Source organism: Geotrypetes seraphini, chromosome 5 (genome assembly GCF_902459505.1).
Source record: "Geotrypetes seraphini chromosome 5, aGeoSer1.1, whole genome shotgun sequence".
NCBI classification, from domain to species: Eukaryota; Metazoa; Chordata; class Amphibia; order Gymnophiona; family Dermophiidae; genus Geotrypetes; species Geotrypetes seraphini.
In genome coordinates, this window is record NC_047088.1 from 98,171,929 (window position 1) to 98,190,875 (window position 18,947).

Genomic DNA, 18,947 nt, shown 5'->3' on the forward strand with positions numbered 1-18,947 from the left:
ACTGGTGGGGCCTAAGGCGCCTGGGCCAATCAGAATAGGCCCGGGAGCCTTAGGTCCCTCCTGGGGGCGGGGCCTTGGGCACATGGTTGGGTTGGGCCCATGTGCCTCAGGCCCCGCCCCCCAGACCTAAGGCTCCCGGGCCTATTCTGATTGGCCCAGGCGCCTTAGGCCCCACCAGTAGGCAGAGCTTTGGGACGGATGGGCCAATCCGGCCTCATTCCGTGGTTGGCTGCCTGCCGGACAGGCGGGTTTGGCTCCCGTCTATCCGGCCAACTACACAAAGGTACGGGGAAGGGGGGTGGGGGTGTCATGGGGGTCGGCCAGGGGGGTCGCGGGTCAGCTGGGGGGGCAGTCGGAGGTTCTTGGGGGGCGGTCATTGGGGGGAGGGGGGTTTGCATCGAGGGCAGGAGGGCCTGGGATCCCTCCTGCCCGTAATGTAGTGCAGGGTGGGGGTAGGGGGTTGCCGTGGCCAGGAGGGTTTGGGCTCCCTCCTGGCCTGAACAACTAGCGGGGGGGGGGGGGTTGCCAGAGCCAGGAGGGCTTGGGCTCCCTCCTGGCCCGATATTGTCGGGGAGTTGGGGAGTCGGCGGGGCTAGAGGGCTTGAGCTCCCTTCTGCCCCGATCGTGTCGGGGAGTCGGGGGGCAAGAAGGCTTGAGCTCCCTCTTGCCCCCATTGTGTCGGGGGTGCCGCAGTTGGCTGGGGCAAGAGGGCTTGAGCTCCCTCTTGCCCCGATCATGTCGGGGAGTCGGGGAGTCGGCGGGGCAAGAGGGCTTGATGTCAGAGAAAGGGCGGGACCGTCAGAAGAGGAATCAGCACAGGCGCAGGGCTCACAGAAGAGCCGGGACCGCCAAGAGGAAGCAGCAGGACACCGGTAGGAGCTTCTTCATGATGGGGGGGGGGTCGGGAGGCTGTGGGAGTGCGAGCGGTCCTTTAGGGTGGGGGTGCGGGTGCGGCTGGGAGTGCGTGCGAGCGGTCCTTCGGGGTGGGGGTGCGAGCTGTCCTGCGGGGGGGGGGGGGTGAATCGGACGTCGGGGGGGGAACTATGTAAAAAAAATTTGTACAACGCGCAAGGTTATGCACGGTTTGTAAAAATCATGTATAACGCGCGCGTTATATGCGTGAAAATACGGTAGGTGTCAGTGTCCTTTCAAAGAGGAGAATCAGCTGCTAGAATGTTTATTTTCATATAAAATATTTACAGGCAGTCCCCAAGTTACAGATGCCCAACTTAAGTATGTCTCATAATTAAGAACACAGTTGCGGCTTCATTTGATCTCACTGAGCCGTATATTCAGTCGCATAAACTCCTGCACTTCTCCTGCAGCAGATTCAGGAATGATACGTGGCCACATTAAGAACAGTATGTGGTTGTGCATGCTGTACCTTAGAGGGAACATTGATAGGGATAGTTGGCCCTTTTGTCAGGTATGCAGCAAGAATCTTAAAATCTGCAAGTTCTGAGTTACATACAAATCTGACTTAAGAACAGCTTGAAAAATGTAACTTGTTCTTAACCAGGGGTCTGCCTGCATTTTATTTGACTCAATTCTCTCTTTAACATATAGGACAACCCCTCTCCAATTTGATCCACTCTATTACTGTGATATAATTTCTACTCTGATAACTCATTGTCCCATTGATTGCCCTCCTTCTACCAGGTTTCTGAGATATCTATTATATGTATTGCTTCATATAGTGCTCTAACTCTCACATCTTATGTTTAGGCTTCTAGAATTTGTAGAGAGACATTTCAAATTTTCATTCCTTTCTTGTATCTACAAGCTGCTTTAACAATTAAGTTAGGCATGCAACTAGCACTATTCTATAACATGTGTACCCAAATTTGTGTGTTAGTTGAGAATTTGGATGCACAACTTTGGCATCACATGTACATTTGTCATACTAATAAAGCTTATTTAAAATATGCATAAACTGCCTTCCTTGCTCTAAAAGCAAGACTTTCCAGAACAGTGGATCATATGAAAGGATCATCAACAGTTGGTCAATTCTACTCTTCTATTAAATCCCACAGCTCCATCTCTAAAATTGGATCATCTCCTCTGGAGGGGACTGACACTTAACACCTCTTTGCCATTGGACCCCCTGCTACTTTTTTTTTAAATATTCTTTATTGATTTTCCAACTATCAAAAGTGCAATAAATAAGTAGATGTACATATAATAATTCAAGAAAAGCATATTCATCTTGCAGAAATACATAAGCAATCATTTTTACCCTTCCCGCCCACCCAAATGACTAATCATGAAAAACACAATACATAGATTCCTTCAATAACCTTTCCCAAGTTAAATTAATGGTATAACCCCACCCCCTCCCATCCCCCCTAGACGTGTATACTCAAAGGGCTAAAATTAAAATCAATAGTCACTCTTTACAGAATTTTGTCAATGGTTCCCAGACATCCTTAAATTTCCTATAATGTCCCTTTTGTAGTGCATTCATACCTTCCAGTTTAAAAGTGTGGCACAAAGATTCCCACCAGAAATTATAATTTAACTGGTCCCAGTTTTTCTAGTTCTTCAAAATATGTTGTATGGCAACCCCTGCTACTCTTGATGTTCTGATATTCTACCACTCTTTTCCAGTGGGCCCTATTCCTTTTAGGGGGGCAATGCTCTACCACTAAGTTGAATCCCTGGATCTAAACTCCATCTCCATACCAAAGCACCGATGGTCCTTCCTTATTGGAAATTGGTTCCATCATTGAAGGGGTTGCTTCTAGGTCCATGTGGCTTTCTAGATTTTCACAGTGACTTTAGCTCTCAATGATCAGTGTTCACAGTGATTTTAGCTGTGCTAAGTTCATGACCTCTGGTAGGAGGGACTCTTTCTTTCTCAGTCACAAGGCTGGGAGCCAAGGGGAGGAGGGGGAGAGCTGCATAGAGTTGTAATCATTTGGGCTGAGCACCTTGTCTCTCTTGCTCATCTGTTAGCTTTAGGACTGTGTTATTCTGTATTTGATTGGTTAAAGGGGATGTTATTACCAGCATAGTCAAGATAACATTTCCTGCTCCATGCAGATCTCTCTGCTCTGAAATCTTTAATGTGTACCTCTACTAAACTTGTAGCAGCACTGAAGACTTACATTATACCGCTGAAATTTGGGTCCTGCCCTTTTGTGTCTGTAATCTTCCTTTTCCTCTTTCTTTTAATTTCCCTCGTTCTCCTCGATTCTATCCCCACTCTTTCTTCTATAGGTTTATCCTATCTTTTTAATGTAGAAACTGCATGCAGACCCTAGAGCACATCCCCTTAGCACCACCACCTCCTCCACATAAGCAGCCAATCAGTGCTGACAAAAGGCGGGGTTCTGTCACTGGGAGCTGTTCTCTTAAGCTGGTGCTGAAGTTGCAGCTCCATGGCAACACCAAAGGGCAGCTGGAGCATATTCCTGCTCTAAGACCCAGAGCCACACAGCACCTGATCCCTATTTCCAGTTTTAACCATTCATCAGAAACTCTGTCTCCAAACACTGACTTGCTGCGGGTCCGTCTCCCTAGATTCCCTACAATGGCTACTTCTCTCCTTCTCTTTCCATTCTATACTGGGCCCCGCCTTCAAACACCTCCCCCTATTCTTTAGTTCCCAGGTCGGCTCTTGCATTGCAAATAGCAAAAACAGTGGCCAAAGAGGAGCCATCAGAGTTTAGAAAAGGAGGGAAGGGTAAAATGACATATCAGGAGTGGAACCCTGAATTGAAGGATGTGAGGAGAAAACAATGTGTTGAAATTTGGCTTGAGCCTTTTGAAAGCATGCCGCGAACATGGGCAAGATTAAATGTGTTTTTGTTTCTTTTAAAAAGAGAGGAGGCAGAGGAGGAAAACGGCTGCAGATAGATATGAAGATTAGGAAAAGCAATAATGAATCCCACACAGGGTAGGGAAACAATGCCCTGTGTCTTTTACCATAGCTTTTGTAAGTCTTCAAAGCAGATTAAATATTTGTCAGCAATGAGCAAAACCAAATGTAAGATCCATCTTTTTTTAATCACCTGTCCTCTTTCCAATATTAGAAAACAAGGAAGGGGAATATTTGTTAAATTTAGTTAGGGGATCTGAAGACTGTGGACACTAGAAGGAGCCCGAGTGTGTATCAATCAGTATAAGAAAATGTCTCAAGGTTGCTTTTGGCTTAGAGAATTGTTGTTTTTCTTCAGTGCGTGTATTTTTCATTCCTCACCCTCACCTTGCTCTTTAGCCCTCTCTCTGCCTGCCTCTCGGGTGGAAGAGTTTCAGCATCATTTACAGACAGCTTCCCCCCTCCCCCTTCTTGTCTGCCTTTCCTCCTCCCTCCTCCCCACCCTCCCACCTCTTTTACAACGCCAAAATTTACAATGCTCCAGGAACTGACGTTGGAGTACCTTCCAGCAGAAAAAAAATCTGCTCCCCGTTTAATATTTTCTGGAGCTTCCATGACGAAGCTTTTGTCAAAGACAGCACAAGCAGCAGCAGGAATAGAATAATCTACAGATTAAAAGGCCTGTCACTGTAAAGATAGAATCCAAATATTTATTTTTGGGAAGGAAGGTATATCTCTTTTTTTAATGTAGGAGGAGAAGGTTTCCTCTGGTGCGCAATTCCTCTCTATTGGTGTATAAATAGATTTTTGGGATTTTTTTTTTCTTGTTTTTTCTGGGAGCAGTGAGGGAGGAGGAGAAGGTGAGGTGGGGTCCATGATGGAAGGTTCGATGCAGGTGGCTTGCATGCTGCTTATTCTCTGTACATTACTGAGGTCTGTTCCAGGTAAGATGTTTCAGCAATCAGTTTGCTCCTTACAAATGGATGGCAATGTTTTTCATATATATGTATGCCTTTGTAAAGATATATAGATATTTATATATATATATGTGTAAACATATGGATATATACATATTATGCACATATGCAGCATATATAAACATGGCTATATGAATACACACACATACTGTTGTGTGTGTATATTATGTGTATATATAACTGAATGAATGTCTGTATACTTATAACTGTATCTACCTATCCATATAAAAACATGTGTGACTCATACAGATATGTACATGGCTATATATGTGAACACAAATATAGGTATGTACACACATAGACACAAAAATACATAAATGCATGGATGAAATCAATCACATTCAGCAGATGATGAACAGTGAATACTGATGAAAGTGATTCTTCTTTAAAATTCCAGAAATAATGAGGGGATGCTGTCAGAACTTGGGATGGGTGTGAGGGAGGGAAAATGACAGTGATGCATTGTAGAGTATGTATGTAGTCTCTGGAATCTATAAGAGGAAAGGGGAAGGGGAGGAACAATGATGACAGTATGTTCTGAGGCAGGGGAGGTTGTATGAGTTTCTAGGATGGAGGATGCAGTACAAGTGACAGAGGTTTATTCTGTGTTATTTCTGAGCCAGGTATGAGGTGACAACATGACATTGATATATGCTTGGGAGCTTGTGCTCTTTTTAGGATGAAGCGAGTGAAGGTCAGTGACAATAGTGTATTCTGGAAGGAGTGTGAGACTTTTGGAGTAGAAGGTGAGGGACCATGACTGTGATGCATTCTGGATAGAGCATACAATGGTAGTGGTGTGTTTTAGGATGCTTTGGTTGCTTTTCAATGTGGAAATGAAGAATTCAGACATTGATGCATTCTGGGATACATATACTGTTCCCCGGATGGGGGAGGAAGTGACAGGCTCTGATAGTGAGTCATTCTGGGGAGCATGTGCTGTTCTTGGAATGAAGGAAGGGGGGGGGGGGTGATATAATGATATGCTGTAGGGAGCATGAACAATTATTAGGACTAGGGCCAGTGTTAAACATGCTGGAGCCCAGGGCAGAAATCTGGGAGGGAGTCCCAAAGCTACTAGTGAGATATATCTTTTTCAGCTTCAGACAGGTTTGGGGCATTCTGTAGCCTGGGAGCCCAAGGTAACTGCCCTGCTTGTACCACCCTAACACTGACCCTGATTAGGATTGAGGGCAGTGGCCATGGTGTATTTTTGGGGTTGGTATATTCCTGGGATGAGGAAGTGACGGTCTAAAACAGCAGTACATTTTAGAGTGCATTTGTAATTCCTAGAAGCTGAATCTACCCATCTGGGAGCTTCTGAATTATTGGAGCTTATTCAAAGTATGACATGGGGGTCTCGAAGTACCACTTGTGAGAGATATTCCCTCTTTCTAATGTTTCTTTCTAACCTCCAATAGAAGCACAGGGATTTAGTATCTCACATAGAGTTGCATTTCTTATCCGATATAATCAAGGAAAGCGACATTAGGCAATTCACTTATCTAAGGTCATTGCATAGTTCCTGTTCTTATCAATAATGCCCTCAGCAGATTGGCCTATTGGACATTTAGTCATACCTTAGAGGGTAGTTGTAGTCCTACTGGCAGTGAAAGCATGGCAGGTGCAACAATGAGAGTTGTATGCAATCAATCCCAACAACAGTAGGTCAGTTAGGTTCTAGTAGAGAAAAGAGAATGCTAGGCATAATGGTGGAGTGAAAGCAGTGGCAAGATTAGGAGATGTCTGTAGTCAAGTTCTAGTGACAGTGAGATCACAGTATCTGGACTGGTGAGAACAGAACAGGAGGTGTATATGGCATTTTGGTAGGTCTAGTATTTGGCTACAGTCCAATCCTGTTAATGCCACATCCTTTTTTGGCTAAGATTCACATGCAAGATCTAAGCAGTGAGCCGATACAGGCGGTGCCATAGCTTGACAGTCTTCACTACCCTCATCACCTCTCACCTAGAATATTGCAAACTACTTCTCACTGGACTTCCACTAAACTATCTTCAAATCTGTTCAGAACTCTGCTGTATGTATTCTGCCAGTGTCATTATGCACACATTCTCCCTCTCCTCAAGTCACTTCATTGGCTCCTATCCATTTCCACATACAGTTCAGACTCCTCTTACTAACCTACAAGTGTATTCACTCTACAGCTTCCCAGATCTCTTCCCCCTCTCTCTATACTCCTCCCTGGGAACTCCGCTCATCAGGTAAGTCTCTCTTATCTGTACCCTTCTCCTCTATGGCCAACTACAGACTTTGTCTTTTCTACATGTTCCATGCAATCTGTCTGACTCAGTACAACAAGCACTCTCTCTGATAGTATTCAAATCCAAGCTCAAAGTCTACTCCAACCTATCTGCTAAGCCCCCATCTTTCTTATCATACCGTCTAAATCCCCACTTGAGCACTGTGTACAGATGCACCTTTTTTGTCCAGTTTGTCTATCATAACTAGATTGTAAGCTCTTTCAAGCAGGGACTGTCTCTGCCATGTTTGATGTATAACACTGTGTATGCATAGTAGCGCTATACAAATGGTAAATAGTAGTAGCAGTAGTAATTTTTAAGCAGGGGCTACAGTGGATCCAAAGGGGCTGGAAGAGAATGACAAAAATCTTCCTGTGAAGGGCTATAGACTAATCAGTGTTAACTGGCATGTCTTAGTGACATCATGTCCCCTTGAGTCTTTTTCTACCTACTTTCTCATCCTGTCTCCAACACAATTGATAGGCCAATTAAGTACAACTTTGGATGTTTCGAGAAAAATGTTCAAAAATCAGATGGAGTAAATGTTCATTTTCAAACCTGCGAGAAGTCCCTATTTTTTTTTTATTTAAATGGCCCAGCTAGACATTTTGTCGAGCTGGATGTCTAATTTTTTTTGCCATTATATAAAAAAAGTCCAAGACAATCCATTTGCATGTAGGAGGATCCAGCATTCTTAATGGACTGGTCACACAAACATGACAGCAGAGCAGTGAGGTACCCTAGAGCAGTGGCTCCCAACCCTGTCCTGGAGGAACACCAGGCCAATTGGGTTTTCAGGCTAGCCCTAATGAATATGCATGAAGCAAATTTGCATGCCTATCACTTCCATCATATGCAAATCTCTCTCATGCATATTCATTAGGGCTAGCCTGAAAACCCGATTGGCCTGGTGTTCCTCCAGGACAGGGTTGGGAATCACTGCCCTAGAGGGCACTGCTCTGAACTTCATATTAAGGGTGTCAGGTGCACATCTCACCATAACCCTCAAACATTATATGGTGTTCCCTCCAAAACTCCCCCCAAACCTACTGTACCCACCTGTCTACCTCCCAATACCCCTTATGCATGCAGGTGTCATCTACATGGCAATACCGTGGGTTTTTGGTGGGTTTTGGTGGGCTCATTCTTTCCACCACAAGTGTACTAGTTAGGCTAGCATATGGGCCTGGGTCCTCTCCTCTGCATTCCACTGCACTACTACCAGATTACTTCAGAGACCTGCTTGCAGCTCTACTAGTACTGGCCAAAGTATCTGAAACTGTCATAGAGACAGACATGATCGAAACATTTAAGTACCTCACGGGACGTGTCGAAGTGGAAGATGATATTTTCTTTCTCAAGGGACCCTTGGCCACAAGAGGGCACCTGCTCAAACTCAGGGGCGGAAAATTTCATGGCGACACCAGAAAATATTTCTTCACAGAGAGAGTGGTTGATCATTGGAACAAGCTTCCAGTGCAGGTGATCGAGGCAGACAGCGTGCCAGACTTTAAGAATAAATGGGATACCCATGTGGGATCCCTACGAGGTCAAGATAAGGAAATTGGGTCATTAGGGCATAGACAGGGGGTGGGTAAGCAGAGTGGGCAGACTTGATGGGCTGTAGCCCTTTTCTGCTGTCATCTTCTATGTTTCTATGTTTCTATGTTTCATGCAGATATTTGAGGGGTGAGAGGGGTCAGTGACCACTGAGAGAGTGTGCAGGGGCCATATTTTAATCCTTTCCATGGTCATCTTGTCAGTCTGGGTACCTTTTTGGCCCTTATTCATTTTAAAAACAGGTCTATCGCAAAATGTTCACCATTCTCTGGACGTTTTGTAAAATGCTTGCTGTAAAATGTCCAAGTGCTAAGCCTGCCCTAATCCCACCTAAAACACAACTCCTTGATGCACTGGAGACAAAACAACCAGAAAGACATCTAGAAAGTCAGTTTCGAAAATGCCCACTTGGACATTTTGACTAGTAAGATATCCAAGTGACAGTCTATGCCATCTTTTGGATGTCTTATCTTTTTTGCAAATGAGCCCCATACTCTCAGTTCTCCCATCCTGCTCTCCACAATCTTTCTCTCTCTCTCTTAAATCCACTACTTTGTCTCCAGCAATGTATCTTTCATCTCTCCCATCTTGTCTCCCAGTCTCTGTGTTTCAACTCTAGGAGTCTTTCTCTCTCACCTTCTGTCTTTTCAACATTTATTTATTTATCACATTTATAACCCGCCTACAACTAAGCGGCGTACAATATGAACATACACAGTATGTAAAAGAAAAACAAGAACAGAATGTCCCCAACAATTCCTTTCAAATCTCACCCAGAGAAAGTCTTTAAAGCCTTCTTTCATCTGTGTTCCCCAGTACCAATCTCTTATTTAAGCTGGATTCTAGTTAGGCAGCAGCTTTCCTAGACTTATACAGCCATTGGAGGTGTCTCCTTGGTGGTATTTGATGACATCATTGATGGCATAGGATGCCCTCACCTTAGTCTCCACCTTCTTCCTTCCATTGACCTCTTCAGTTGATTGGGCCCACTGACTTTCCTTCTTTTATATCCTTGGCCCATGTTGCTGGCTGATGTACTTTTTATATGCTGCTTCTCCATCACTGGTCAGTACAGAATAGAGAATGACACAGGGCCAAATTTGTCCCAGTCCTTGAGAGTTTTGTCGCTGTCTCTGTTCCTGCCTCATTCCTTTAAGCTCTGCCTTAACTGCACAAGCCTCGAACACTTATAATTTTAAAGTGTTTGAGGCTTGTGCAGATGAGGACAGTGCTTGCAGGAATGGGGTAGGGACAGGAAAAGAACTTGCTGAGACGGGAAAATGAGTTCCCACGTGAAAAAATTTGTCCCCATGTCATTCTCTAGTACAGAAGTCTCCTGTTTTTCAACCATATGGGTCAATAACAATTACATCAAGCACATAAAAGTAAAAGCCAAAACAAATTTACTCTTCATTAAAAATGCATATAATTGTAGCTTGTTTATATTCATCCAGTCTTTGATTTCAAATGGGCAGGGTTGTAATTTTTTTATTTGAGTGTCTTGGTTCATTCCCAGCAGAAGGTAAATTTGGATGTCATCTGCAAAAGAGTGAATCTTAATATCATATTTCAAAGCAATGTTGACTACCGGTCTAATGTACAAGTTAAAAAGTAGTGGTGATAGTAAGGCACCTTGAGGTACACCATATTTAAGTGGTTTGGGTTGTGACATGTCAGCCCTTAGTAGCATACTCTGCAAAGGAGGAGAACCAGTGTAATGCAGTGTCACATAAACCAATGGTAGCTGGCCTGGATGAGTGTGATCAATTGTGTCAAAGGCAGCACTTAGATCAAGGAGCACAAATAATACATCTTCTCATTTGTCCATGATATTTCAACAGTTGTTGATAATGTCTATTAAAACTGTTTCAGTACTGTAGAATTTTCTGAATCCTGATTGATAGATATAGTACTTTTTTGTTGTCTCCAAAGTCTTGCAGTTGTACAATGATGTTTTCTAAAATCTATGATAGGAATGGAAGATTGGAGACTAGTCTAAAATTATTTGGGTGATCGGGGTCTGAGTTAGGTTTCTTTAGGATAGGTTAAACCATGACCAGTTTCCAACTAACAGGTACCACTTCAGACTGTAGAGATTCATTGGTTAGAGGCAGGATTGATCATAGGAAGGTTTATTTAATTGATATCAGCAGATTGGTTGGACAGAGGTCTAGGGTTGATCCTGAGGAGCGTAGTGAGTTTACTATCTTGTTCAGATCAATATGAGACTGTTTTGAAGTGATTTAGGGTGCCAGTCTCTGATTTGGTACCTCGTGCCACATCAATAGGAATGCTTTGAGCTCTGAGTCTGGGCTAGGGCCAGTCTCTGGTATGTTGATAGAATTGTTTTTCAGCGATTTGACCTTCAAGTCTAGATTAGAATGAATGTTATGTATTTTCTCGTGGAAAAAGATGGCTAATGTTTCACTGTCTAGTTTTGACCATTCCTTTGGGAAGCAGTGAAGAAATTTTTTGTCAGTGCAAAGATTTTCCTGGATCTGTTTGAGGCCTTTAGTAGTAGGTTGGAGTAGTATGCTTTTTTGGCCTCGAGGGTAGCCAATTTGTAGTCATCTAGTAGGTTTTTCCAAAGGGATTTGTCTTCTAATTTTTTTTTACGCCATGTTCTTTCAGCTTTTCTCACCTCTTTTTTTCAACCTCAGATTTTCAGTGAACCATGGAGATGATTTCTGGTCTGATTTTCTATGCTATTCCCAGGCTTTCATAACATGTTTGAACACCATTCCATTCCTCTATAGTAGTGGGTATATATTGGAATACTTTTTTGTGTGTGAAGATGAACACTATTATGCCATGCTGAGGCTGTTTCTTCTAGGGAGTTTCTAATTGGACCCAAATCTCTTGTCAATTTGGAAATAATAATAATAATAATTTTATTTCTTATATACTGCCAAAGCTGTATTAGTTTGAGGTGGTTTAAAACAAAGAAGGGCTGGACAATCAGCGAATACAGATACAATAATATAGGAAGCAGGAGACAGGTGCAAAATAAGGGGCCATGAGTAAGGTGGGCAGGAAACTGGGGTAAGGCATAAGAGAACATGGGAAGTAAGGGTCAGGCAGGAGGTCTTAGGTTACAAATCGGTTAAATAGGTTAGTTTTTAGTAATTTTCTGAAGTTTAGGTAGGATGAGGAGCGCGAGATGATATTGCTCAGCCAATCATTTAGATGACCTGCTTGGAAGGCAAGAGTTCTGTTCAGGTATCTTTTGTAGCGGCAGGCCTGAACAGAACACTTGCCGAATCAAGGTTGAGAATGTTTTTATTTATTTATTCATTTTTCTATACCGTTCTCCCAGGAGAGCTCAGAAAGATTTTGCATGAATTTATTCAGGTACTCGAGCATTTTTCCCTGTCTGTCCCGGCGGGCTCACAATCTATCTAATGTACCTGGGGCAATGGGGGGATTAAGTGATTTACCAGGGTCACAAGGAGCAGGGTTTATCCATTTTCATGATTGGTTTAGCTTTGGTTGGCAGATCAAATGTGATAGGTGGTGGCCGGAACATGGTACTAAGATATTAGTGCATTTAGTCAATTTTTGGTCTTGCAGAACATCTAGGGTAAAAATCAGATCTAACATGTTACCTGAGGAATATGTGGGTGAGCTCACCATCTGGAAAAAGCCTATATCTGATACTATAAGAAATCCCCAGGGCCAGTTTCAGTAACCCAGAATACTGGACTAGACAGAATCTCAATATAAACTCCTGAATCTCTGGTTCTATAACACACCCTCCATATTTCCCTGCAATGAAGTTATCCCTCTTAAATGTATCAAACAAAAAACATTCAAATTGTGATGTTTCAGGAATTCTTCACAAATACTTCAAGTGATTCATGTAAAGCAAAAGCAATCCATACAACACACATCAATGAATTGTGGTGCAGACCCAACACAGTCTGTGTTTTGGCTATGAACGCCTTTTTCAGGGGTCCTAAAGAAATATGTATAATATATGAATACATAAGTAATGAGCTTAAAGAAGAATAAAATGGAATATGAATGAGGATGAGAAATAAAAATAGAATGTGAATGAAAATGAAACATATGTGTGGAATATCTATGCGAGGTGAATAATGAATGTGAAACTTACGGTAATAGGTGAGATAGGTGATTAGAGACTGTCTCGAACTATCTGAAAGATAATTATACCAGAATTTTTGATAATAAAAAGAAAAAAAGGCCTGTTGTGCAATCAAGAAGAAAGTGAATACTGATGAAAAACATATCAGAAAATGAATACCACAAGACTAATTTGTGCTCTAAAGTAGTGGTTCCCAACTCTGTCCTGGAGGACCACCAGCCAGTCAGGTTTTCAGGATAGCCCTAATGAATATGCATGGAGCAGATCCAAATGCCTATCACCTCCATTATATGCAAATCTCTCTCATGCATATCCATTAGGGCTATCACGAAAACCCAACTGGCTGGAGGTCCTCCAGGACAGGGTTGGGAACACTGCTCTAAAGCATACAGAAGTGTGTAAAATGTCGAAAGCAGTGGGTTAAATGAAATGAAAATGAAAGAAGATAGGGAGCTATATGCAAAGACATACCGAATGCCACAAGACTTAATTATGCTTGAGAGCATACAGTAGTGTGTGATTATTGAAAAAAAGACATAAACATTTTTTAATAGAATAATATAAAATCTAAAAGCAAAAGGTTCTGTGAAAGCATATGAGAACAAACTGAAATCGTTGAGCCAAACAGAGCTGCAAATAGAGGATCTTAACTTTGGCATAATTATCTGGAGAAACAAGAACAGATAGGCATATGAGTTAAAGCATACTACAGCTAGATGATAAGATTAGACTAGAGGAAAAAAATTGTTTTAGGAACACCATAAATAAGTCATTGTGCAAAATAATACAAAACCTTGCAAAATGATACTCAGAATCTATATAACAAACATAATCACGCCATAATTAACTTCTTACTTGCTGAAACTGCAACAACATTACCTATGAAGATACAACACTGTAAATATTACAGCACGCCATAAAACACCAATACAGCTACTATTAGAAAAGTAGAAAAGCTGGATTTTTATAGACCCTTTCACAGAAGCTTTATGCCTTGGTCACACATGCAGAACTCAGAAAGATTAAGGGACAACAAATTGGAAACAGAAAGGGAGACCCCCTTCTCCAAGAAAGCCAGACTTTATAAGCAGTACAATACTAGCAAAAGAGAAACAGAAATGCATTTCCCTCTGTACTATGAAAAAGACAAAAATGGAAAAGATGTACATTTTTAAACTGATGCATTCCAATTCCTAAAAATTTAAAATACAATGTTTCTTTTCTACCTTTGTTGACTGGGCATTTTATTTTTCTAATCAGATGGTACTAGTCTTTTCTTGTGTCAGTCTTCTCCTGATTCTTTTCAGGGTCTCCCTTTCATTTCTACTTTCACTTCTGAGTTTAGCAGTCAGCTCTGTGGGTGTAATGGGTGATAAATGCCCCCAATATTGAACAAACTCTTGTGTCCAGGGATGTATTGTATTGGTACTTAAGGGGCTCATAATTGAAACAGAAACACATCTAAAAACCCACCTAAATTGGCACATGGATGATCAAAAAGACAGGTCATCCAAGTGCCGATTGTTGAAATGGGTTTTTAGACGTATCCAGGGACTTTTTAGGACTCTGAATGCCACTGTACACCCAGAACTGAAAGGGGCGTTTTAAGAGAAGTGGTGAGGATGGGATTTGGGCGGGATTTTGACCTAGACTTAGTCGTACTGCAAGTATAACCACTACTCTGTTGCCATGTCTGGGTGCCAGCCCATCACTATTCTGGCCCCTCATGTCCAAAAGATCTTGTTCTAGGCGTTTGGGACTTGGATGATTTTTTAGACGAGAATGTGGTATAAAGATAGATGACTTGGCAATCTGGACGATCAAACGGCTGGACGTAGAAGTAGACAATTAAAAAAAAAAAAATTGGGGACGTATTTTTCGAGAATGGTCTTTAGATGCTGCCGACTTTGGGCAACTATCGCCTTAGGCCCAAAATGGACTTAAACTTTTTTTTTTTAAATTATGCCCCTATTTTCCTCTTGAGTCTGTTTTTCTTCCCTTCCATTTCTACATCTTTCTTACATTGATCTTCCTTTTCAACCATTTCTCTCTTCTTCATTCATAGTTAGGCTTCACTCCTTATCTTCTTTCTCTTTCTCACTCTCAGTCTCACTCTTCCTTTTCATCTTTCAACTACCAGTTTCATTTCCTATTCTTATCTCCTTTCCAGCCCACCCATTTCTCCCATCTCTCTTTTATTAGCTTCCTATTCCCCATGTCTTTCACTCATTCCCTAGCATTCTCTGTACATGACATCTCCTAAGCCCCATCTACCTTCCTTTAATTTCTCATCAATTCCAGCTTTTTCCCTGAAACTCAACCCCTTTTGACAGCTAGGTTCTTTCTTTTGCTCCCTACCCAGTTTCTCATGCCTTCTTTTTTAACTTCTCCCCAGTACCATTTCTGCATTCTTTCTGCCCTTCCACAGTCCCATCTCTTCACAGTACCTCTGAACTAGAGAATGACACGGGGAGCGATCCCCGCAGCGAACCGCTGCGTGGCTGCGGTTTGGCTGCGGGTTATGGTGACCTCATTAGCAAATCGCCGCAGACGCGGGGACAAATCCTTTCACCGACCGCAAAAACGGTGAATAGATTTGTCCCCGCAGGCCAATGTCCCCCCCTCTAGGAACCGCAATTTACCTGTGTTTTCACCGTGCTCCTCATTTGTCAGATCAACCCTTCCTGCCAATAGAACCCGCCCCCCCCCCCCCCGACGATCGCCCTCACTGGTAGGAGGGTGCCCAACCCCTCCTGCCGGCACCCCCAACGGCCCCCTATATCGCCAATAGGAGGGTGCCCAACCCCTCCTGCCGGTCCCTCCCCCAACAAACCCCGCCATCCCGAAACACCACCCTTAGTCTTACTTTCCAAGTTGGACCGGACAGCTCCTCGCTCGTCTGGCCAGCAGGCCTGCCTCCGTCCAAATGAGGCGGGCCCGCCCCTCCCCTCCCCTGCCTAACCCACAGGATCCTAGGGCCTGATTGGCCCAAGCACCTAAGGCCCCTCCTATAGCGGGAGTGGCTTTAGGTGCCTAGACCAATCAGGCCCTAGGATCCTGTGGGTTGGGCAGGGTAGGGGCGGGCCCACCTCATTTGGACGGAGGCAAGCCTGCTGGCCATACGTGTGAGGAGCCGTCCGGTCCAACTTGGAAAGTAAGACTAAGGGGGTTCCGGGGTGGGAGGGTTCGTTGGGGGGGGGTCCAGCAGGAGGGGTTGGGTACCCTCCTGCCGGCGATCTTAGGGGAGGCCATTGGGAGGACCGGCAGGAGGGGTTGGGTACCCTTCTGCTGCGATTGTCGGGAGGGCCGTGGGGGGGGTCTACAGGAGGGGTTGGGTGCCCTCCTGCCGTGATCGCTGGGGGGAGGGGAGACTTGCAGCCGTAGCCGCGGTCACTATGCTAATCACGGCAGGGAGATCTTTGCCGCGATTAGGTACAGCGGCCGCGTCTACTTACCATAAAGGCTAACATTGTAAGCATTTAAAGTACATGTCGTGTTTGTTTTTGCATTGCTAGCCCCAGGGGTGGTGGAAGATTAGTGATTGAAAAACTGTATGAAAAATAACTATTTTAAATTTAGTGATCAAAATGTGTCAGTTTTGAGAATTTATATTAATTAATTTTTTCTCTGCGTGTTTTGTTTTTGTATAGTTATTAACTAATATTTAACTAAGTTTTAAAGTTTTAAAGAATGTTTCCTTTATACGTAAATAAAGAAAAGTGAATGGGATTGCAGTGGCGGTGACGGGGCGGTGAATGGGGTGGCAGTGGCGGTGACGGGGCGGTGAAGAGGATGGTGAGACGGGGACGGGGCGGTGATGGGGATGGTGAGACGGAGACGGGGCGGTGACGGGGATGGTGAGACGGGGACGGGGCGGTGACGGGGACCAATTTTTTCACCGTGTCATTCTCTACTCTGAACCCCTTCCCAGGCCTCCTAGATCCTTCATGCCATCTCATCAGACATTCCTTATGCCCTTCCTCCTTCCCACTGCAGGCTTTTCTCTCTCTTTTACCTTTCCCTCCCTCTGTCTAAAGATGCTTTTCTCCCTTTTTTTACCCCTTCTTGACCACTCGTCCACACACTAGAAGCTCTTCCTCTCATTCGTATTCTTCCCGCCCACTAGAGGTGCTTTCCCCTCTTACCTCTTCCTTTCCTCCATTTAACTAGATACTCTGTCTCTTCTTTCACCCCCTCCTTTCCTCCCATATTTCTACTCACTACAGGCTCTTCCCTTCTCCTTCCAGAGGTGCTCCCATCTCCCCTCTCACCTATTCCCTTCCTGTATTCCTCATTACACCAGAGGCTCTTTTTTCTCTCCATTCACCCTCTCCCATTCTCCCACCCACTCAACAGGCTTTTCTCTGTCTTTCTCAACTGCTACCTCCTACTCTCATTTTTTCCTTCAGTCCCTTTCTTGCTCCCTGCTTCTCTTTCTTTAACTCCTACCACTCCCATCCTTTGGAGACTTTTCCCTAGGGCCCAAACTGACTCTTTTTCATGACACTCAGATTTCACACTCACTTGCAGCAGGAGAAGCCTTTAAAGAAATATCATCTCCTGCTGGAATGAGACCATTCTTACGTAATACAATAATCTGTGAGATTTTGTAACTCTTTTATTGTGAGACTAGTCCCATGGCTCTAGGAGATGGCATCTCAATAAATGATTCTCCTGGGGAGGAGTTTGGGGGTGCCTGCACGCTGGAAGAGAGGCAGATCAATATGGAAATAACCAGGGTAGTGAGCTCTAAGATCAGCCAGGAATTTGAATTACCCTGGGCCCAATCTGAAAGCTGAAACCGGGGTGGCAAGTCATTTTGTGGGGTGCACTTACAATCCCAAGCTACCCCATAGCAACACCTATGATTAAATGTTCAGGAATTTTCCACTAGCTCACAGGCCTTACAGTGAGGAACACTTCCCGAGCCTTTTGACTGCAATTAAGAACATGTAACATGAAGGGCTAACACCCTATCACCTGATCCCACTGAGGACAGGATGATGTAACAATGATTTCTACAACAGCATTAAATTTCCTTCTTAAGAAAAATCTTCCCCACCTCCAAGAAACATGATGATCCAAATAAATATGACTCCTTCTCAAAGATGCCCATTCAAGTTCTTTCTAAAAGCCCATCTTTCAGAGAAGTTTCTAAATTCCCCCTCCCCTTGAAAGAAAAAAAGATCATTCCTGAGCATGGCTTTGTTTTTCACCAGGTTTTATATAATCAAAGCTCTGAACCTCTCCAAACTTCTTATTTGGTTTGTCCGTGTGTCTTGGCTAGATTATAAGTACCAAGTAGCAGGGACTATGTCTTATATGTGTCTGTCCACCCTGCTTATTCTTTCTAACACTGAGCTGAGAACCAGGGAAGCAAGGTTCAAATTCCATTTCAACTCTGAGTAAGCTGAAACCGTATAGGTGTAGACCAGTGGTCTCAAATTGGCGGCTCACGGGCCGCATGCAGCCCGCCAGGTTTTGGACCAACTATTTTGAGGCCCTTGGTATTATAAAGAATGATTCTTTATGAAAAGCTTGTGCCTTATGTGTCCAGCGGTCGCTATAATCTCACGCAAGCGCTTTCCTGCATTTGTATGCAATTGTGAAGTGGAGTGGAAAGGACAATTGCGTACAAATGCAGGAAAGCGCTTGCGTGAGGTTACAGCAGTGAGTCGGGCAACGTTCCAGAACATAAGATAACCATTGGAGGTAGTGCAGCTTGTGCATGTGTACGGTGCTGGAGGAGGTGAGAGCTGAAGGCGGTTGCGGATGCGACTGCCTGACACTTAAGGCACAAGTTTTCCATAAAGAATCATTCTTTATAATACCGAGGGCCTCAAAGTAGTTGGTCCAAAATCTTGTCTCTTGCAGTTGATACTTTGATAGTTTTTCACTTTCTGCATGTTGCACTGCTTTCAGCTGTGTAGAGCTGAAATTATCAGAAGCAATTAAGGAAAGATTTATAAACTATAACGAGTTTTACCTCATGCAAAGTTGTCATTTCTTTAATAAGACATTAACTATTTTTTCTGTGGCCCTCCAAGTACCTAAAAATCCAAAATGTGAATCTGCAAAGGGTTTGAGTTTGAGACTGCTGGTGTAGACAGTATATACATTTTTGAAATAAATAAATAAATCTGTCAGACTTTAGGTCATTATGGTCTTGAATAGGATTGATTATGGTAATATTATTTTAATTGGGTCTATCTGCCTTTTGCATT

At 43.5% G+C, this 18,947-nt stretch overlaps 1 protein-coding gene across 1 annotated transcript in view; it reads left to right on the forward strand.

Moving 5' to 3' along the window:
- Positions 1-3,250: 3,250 nt before the first annotated feature.
- SEZ6L2 (seizure related 6 homolog like 2) overlaps positions 3,251-18,947 on the forward strand; it is a 168,787-nt gene continuing 153,090 nt past the window's right edge. The window contains exons 1-3 of the mRNA XM_033944067.1: positions 3,251-3,508; positions 3,825-3,898; positions 5,476-5,543. Of these exons, the coding sequence (XP_033799958.1) occupies positions 3,251-3,508; positions 3,825-3,898; positions 5,476-5,543 (400 nt within the window). The remainder of the gene's footprint in view (positions 3,509-3,824; positions 3,899-5,475; positions 5,544-18,947) is intronic.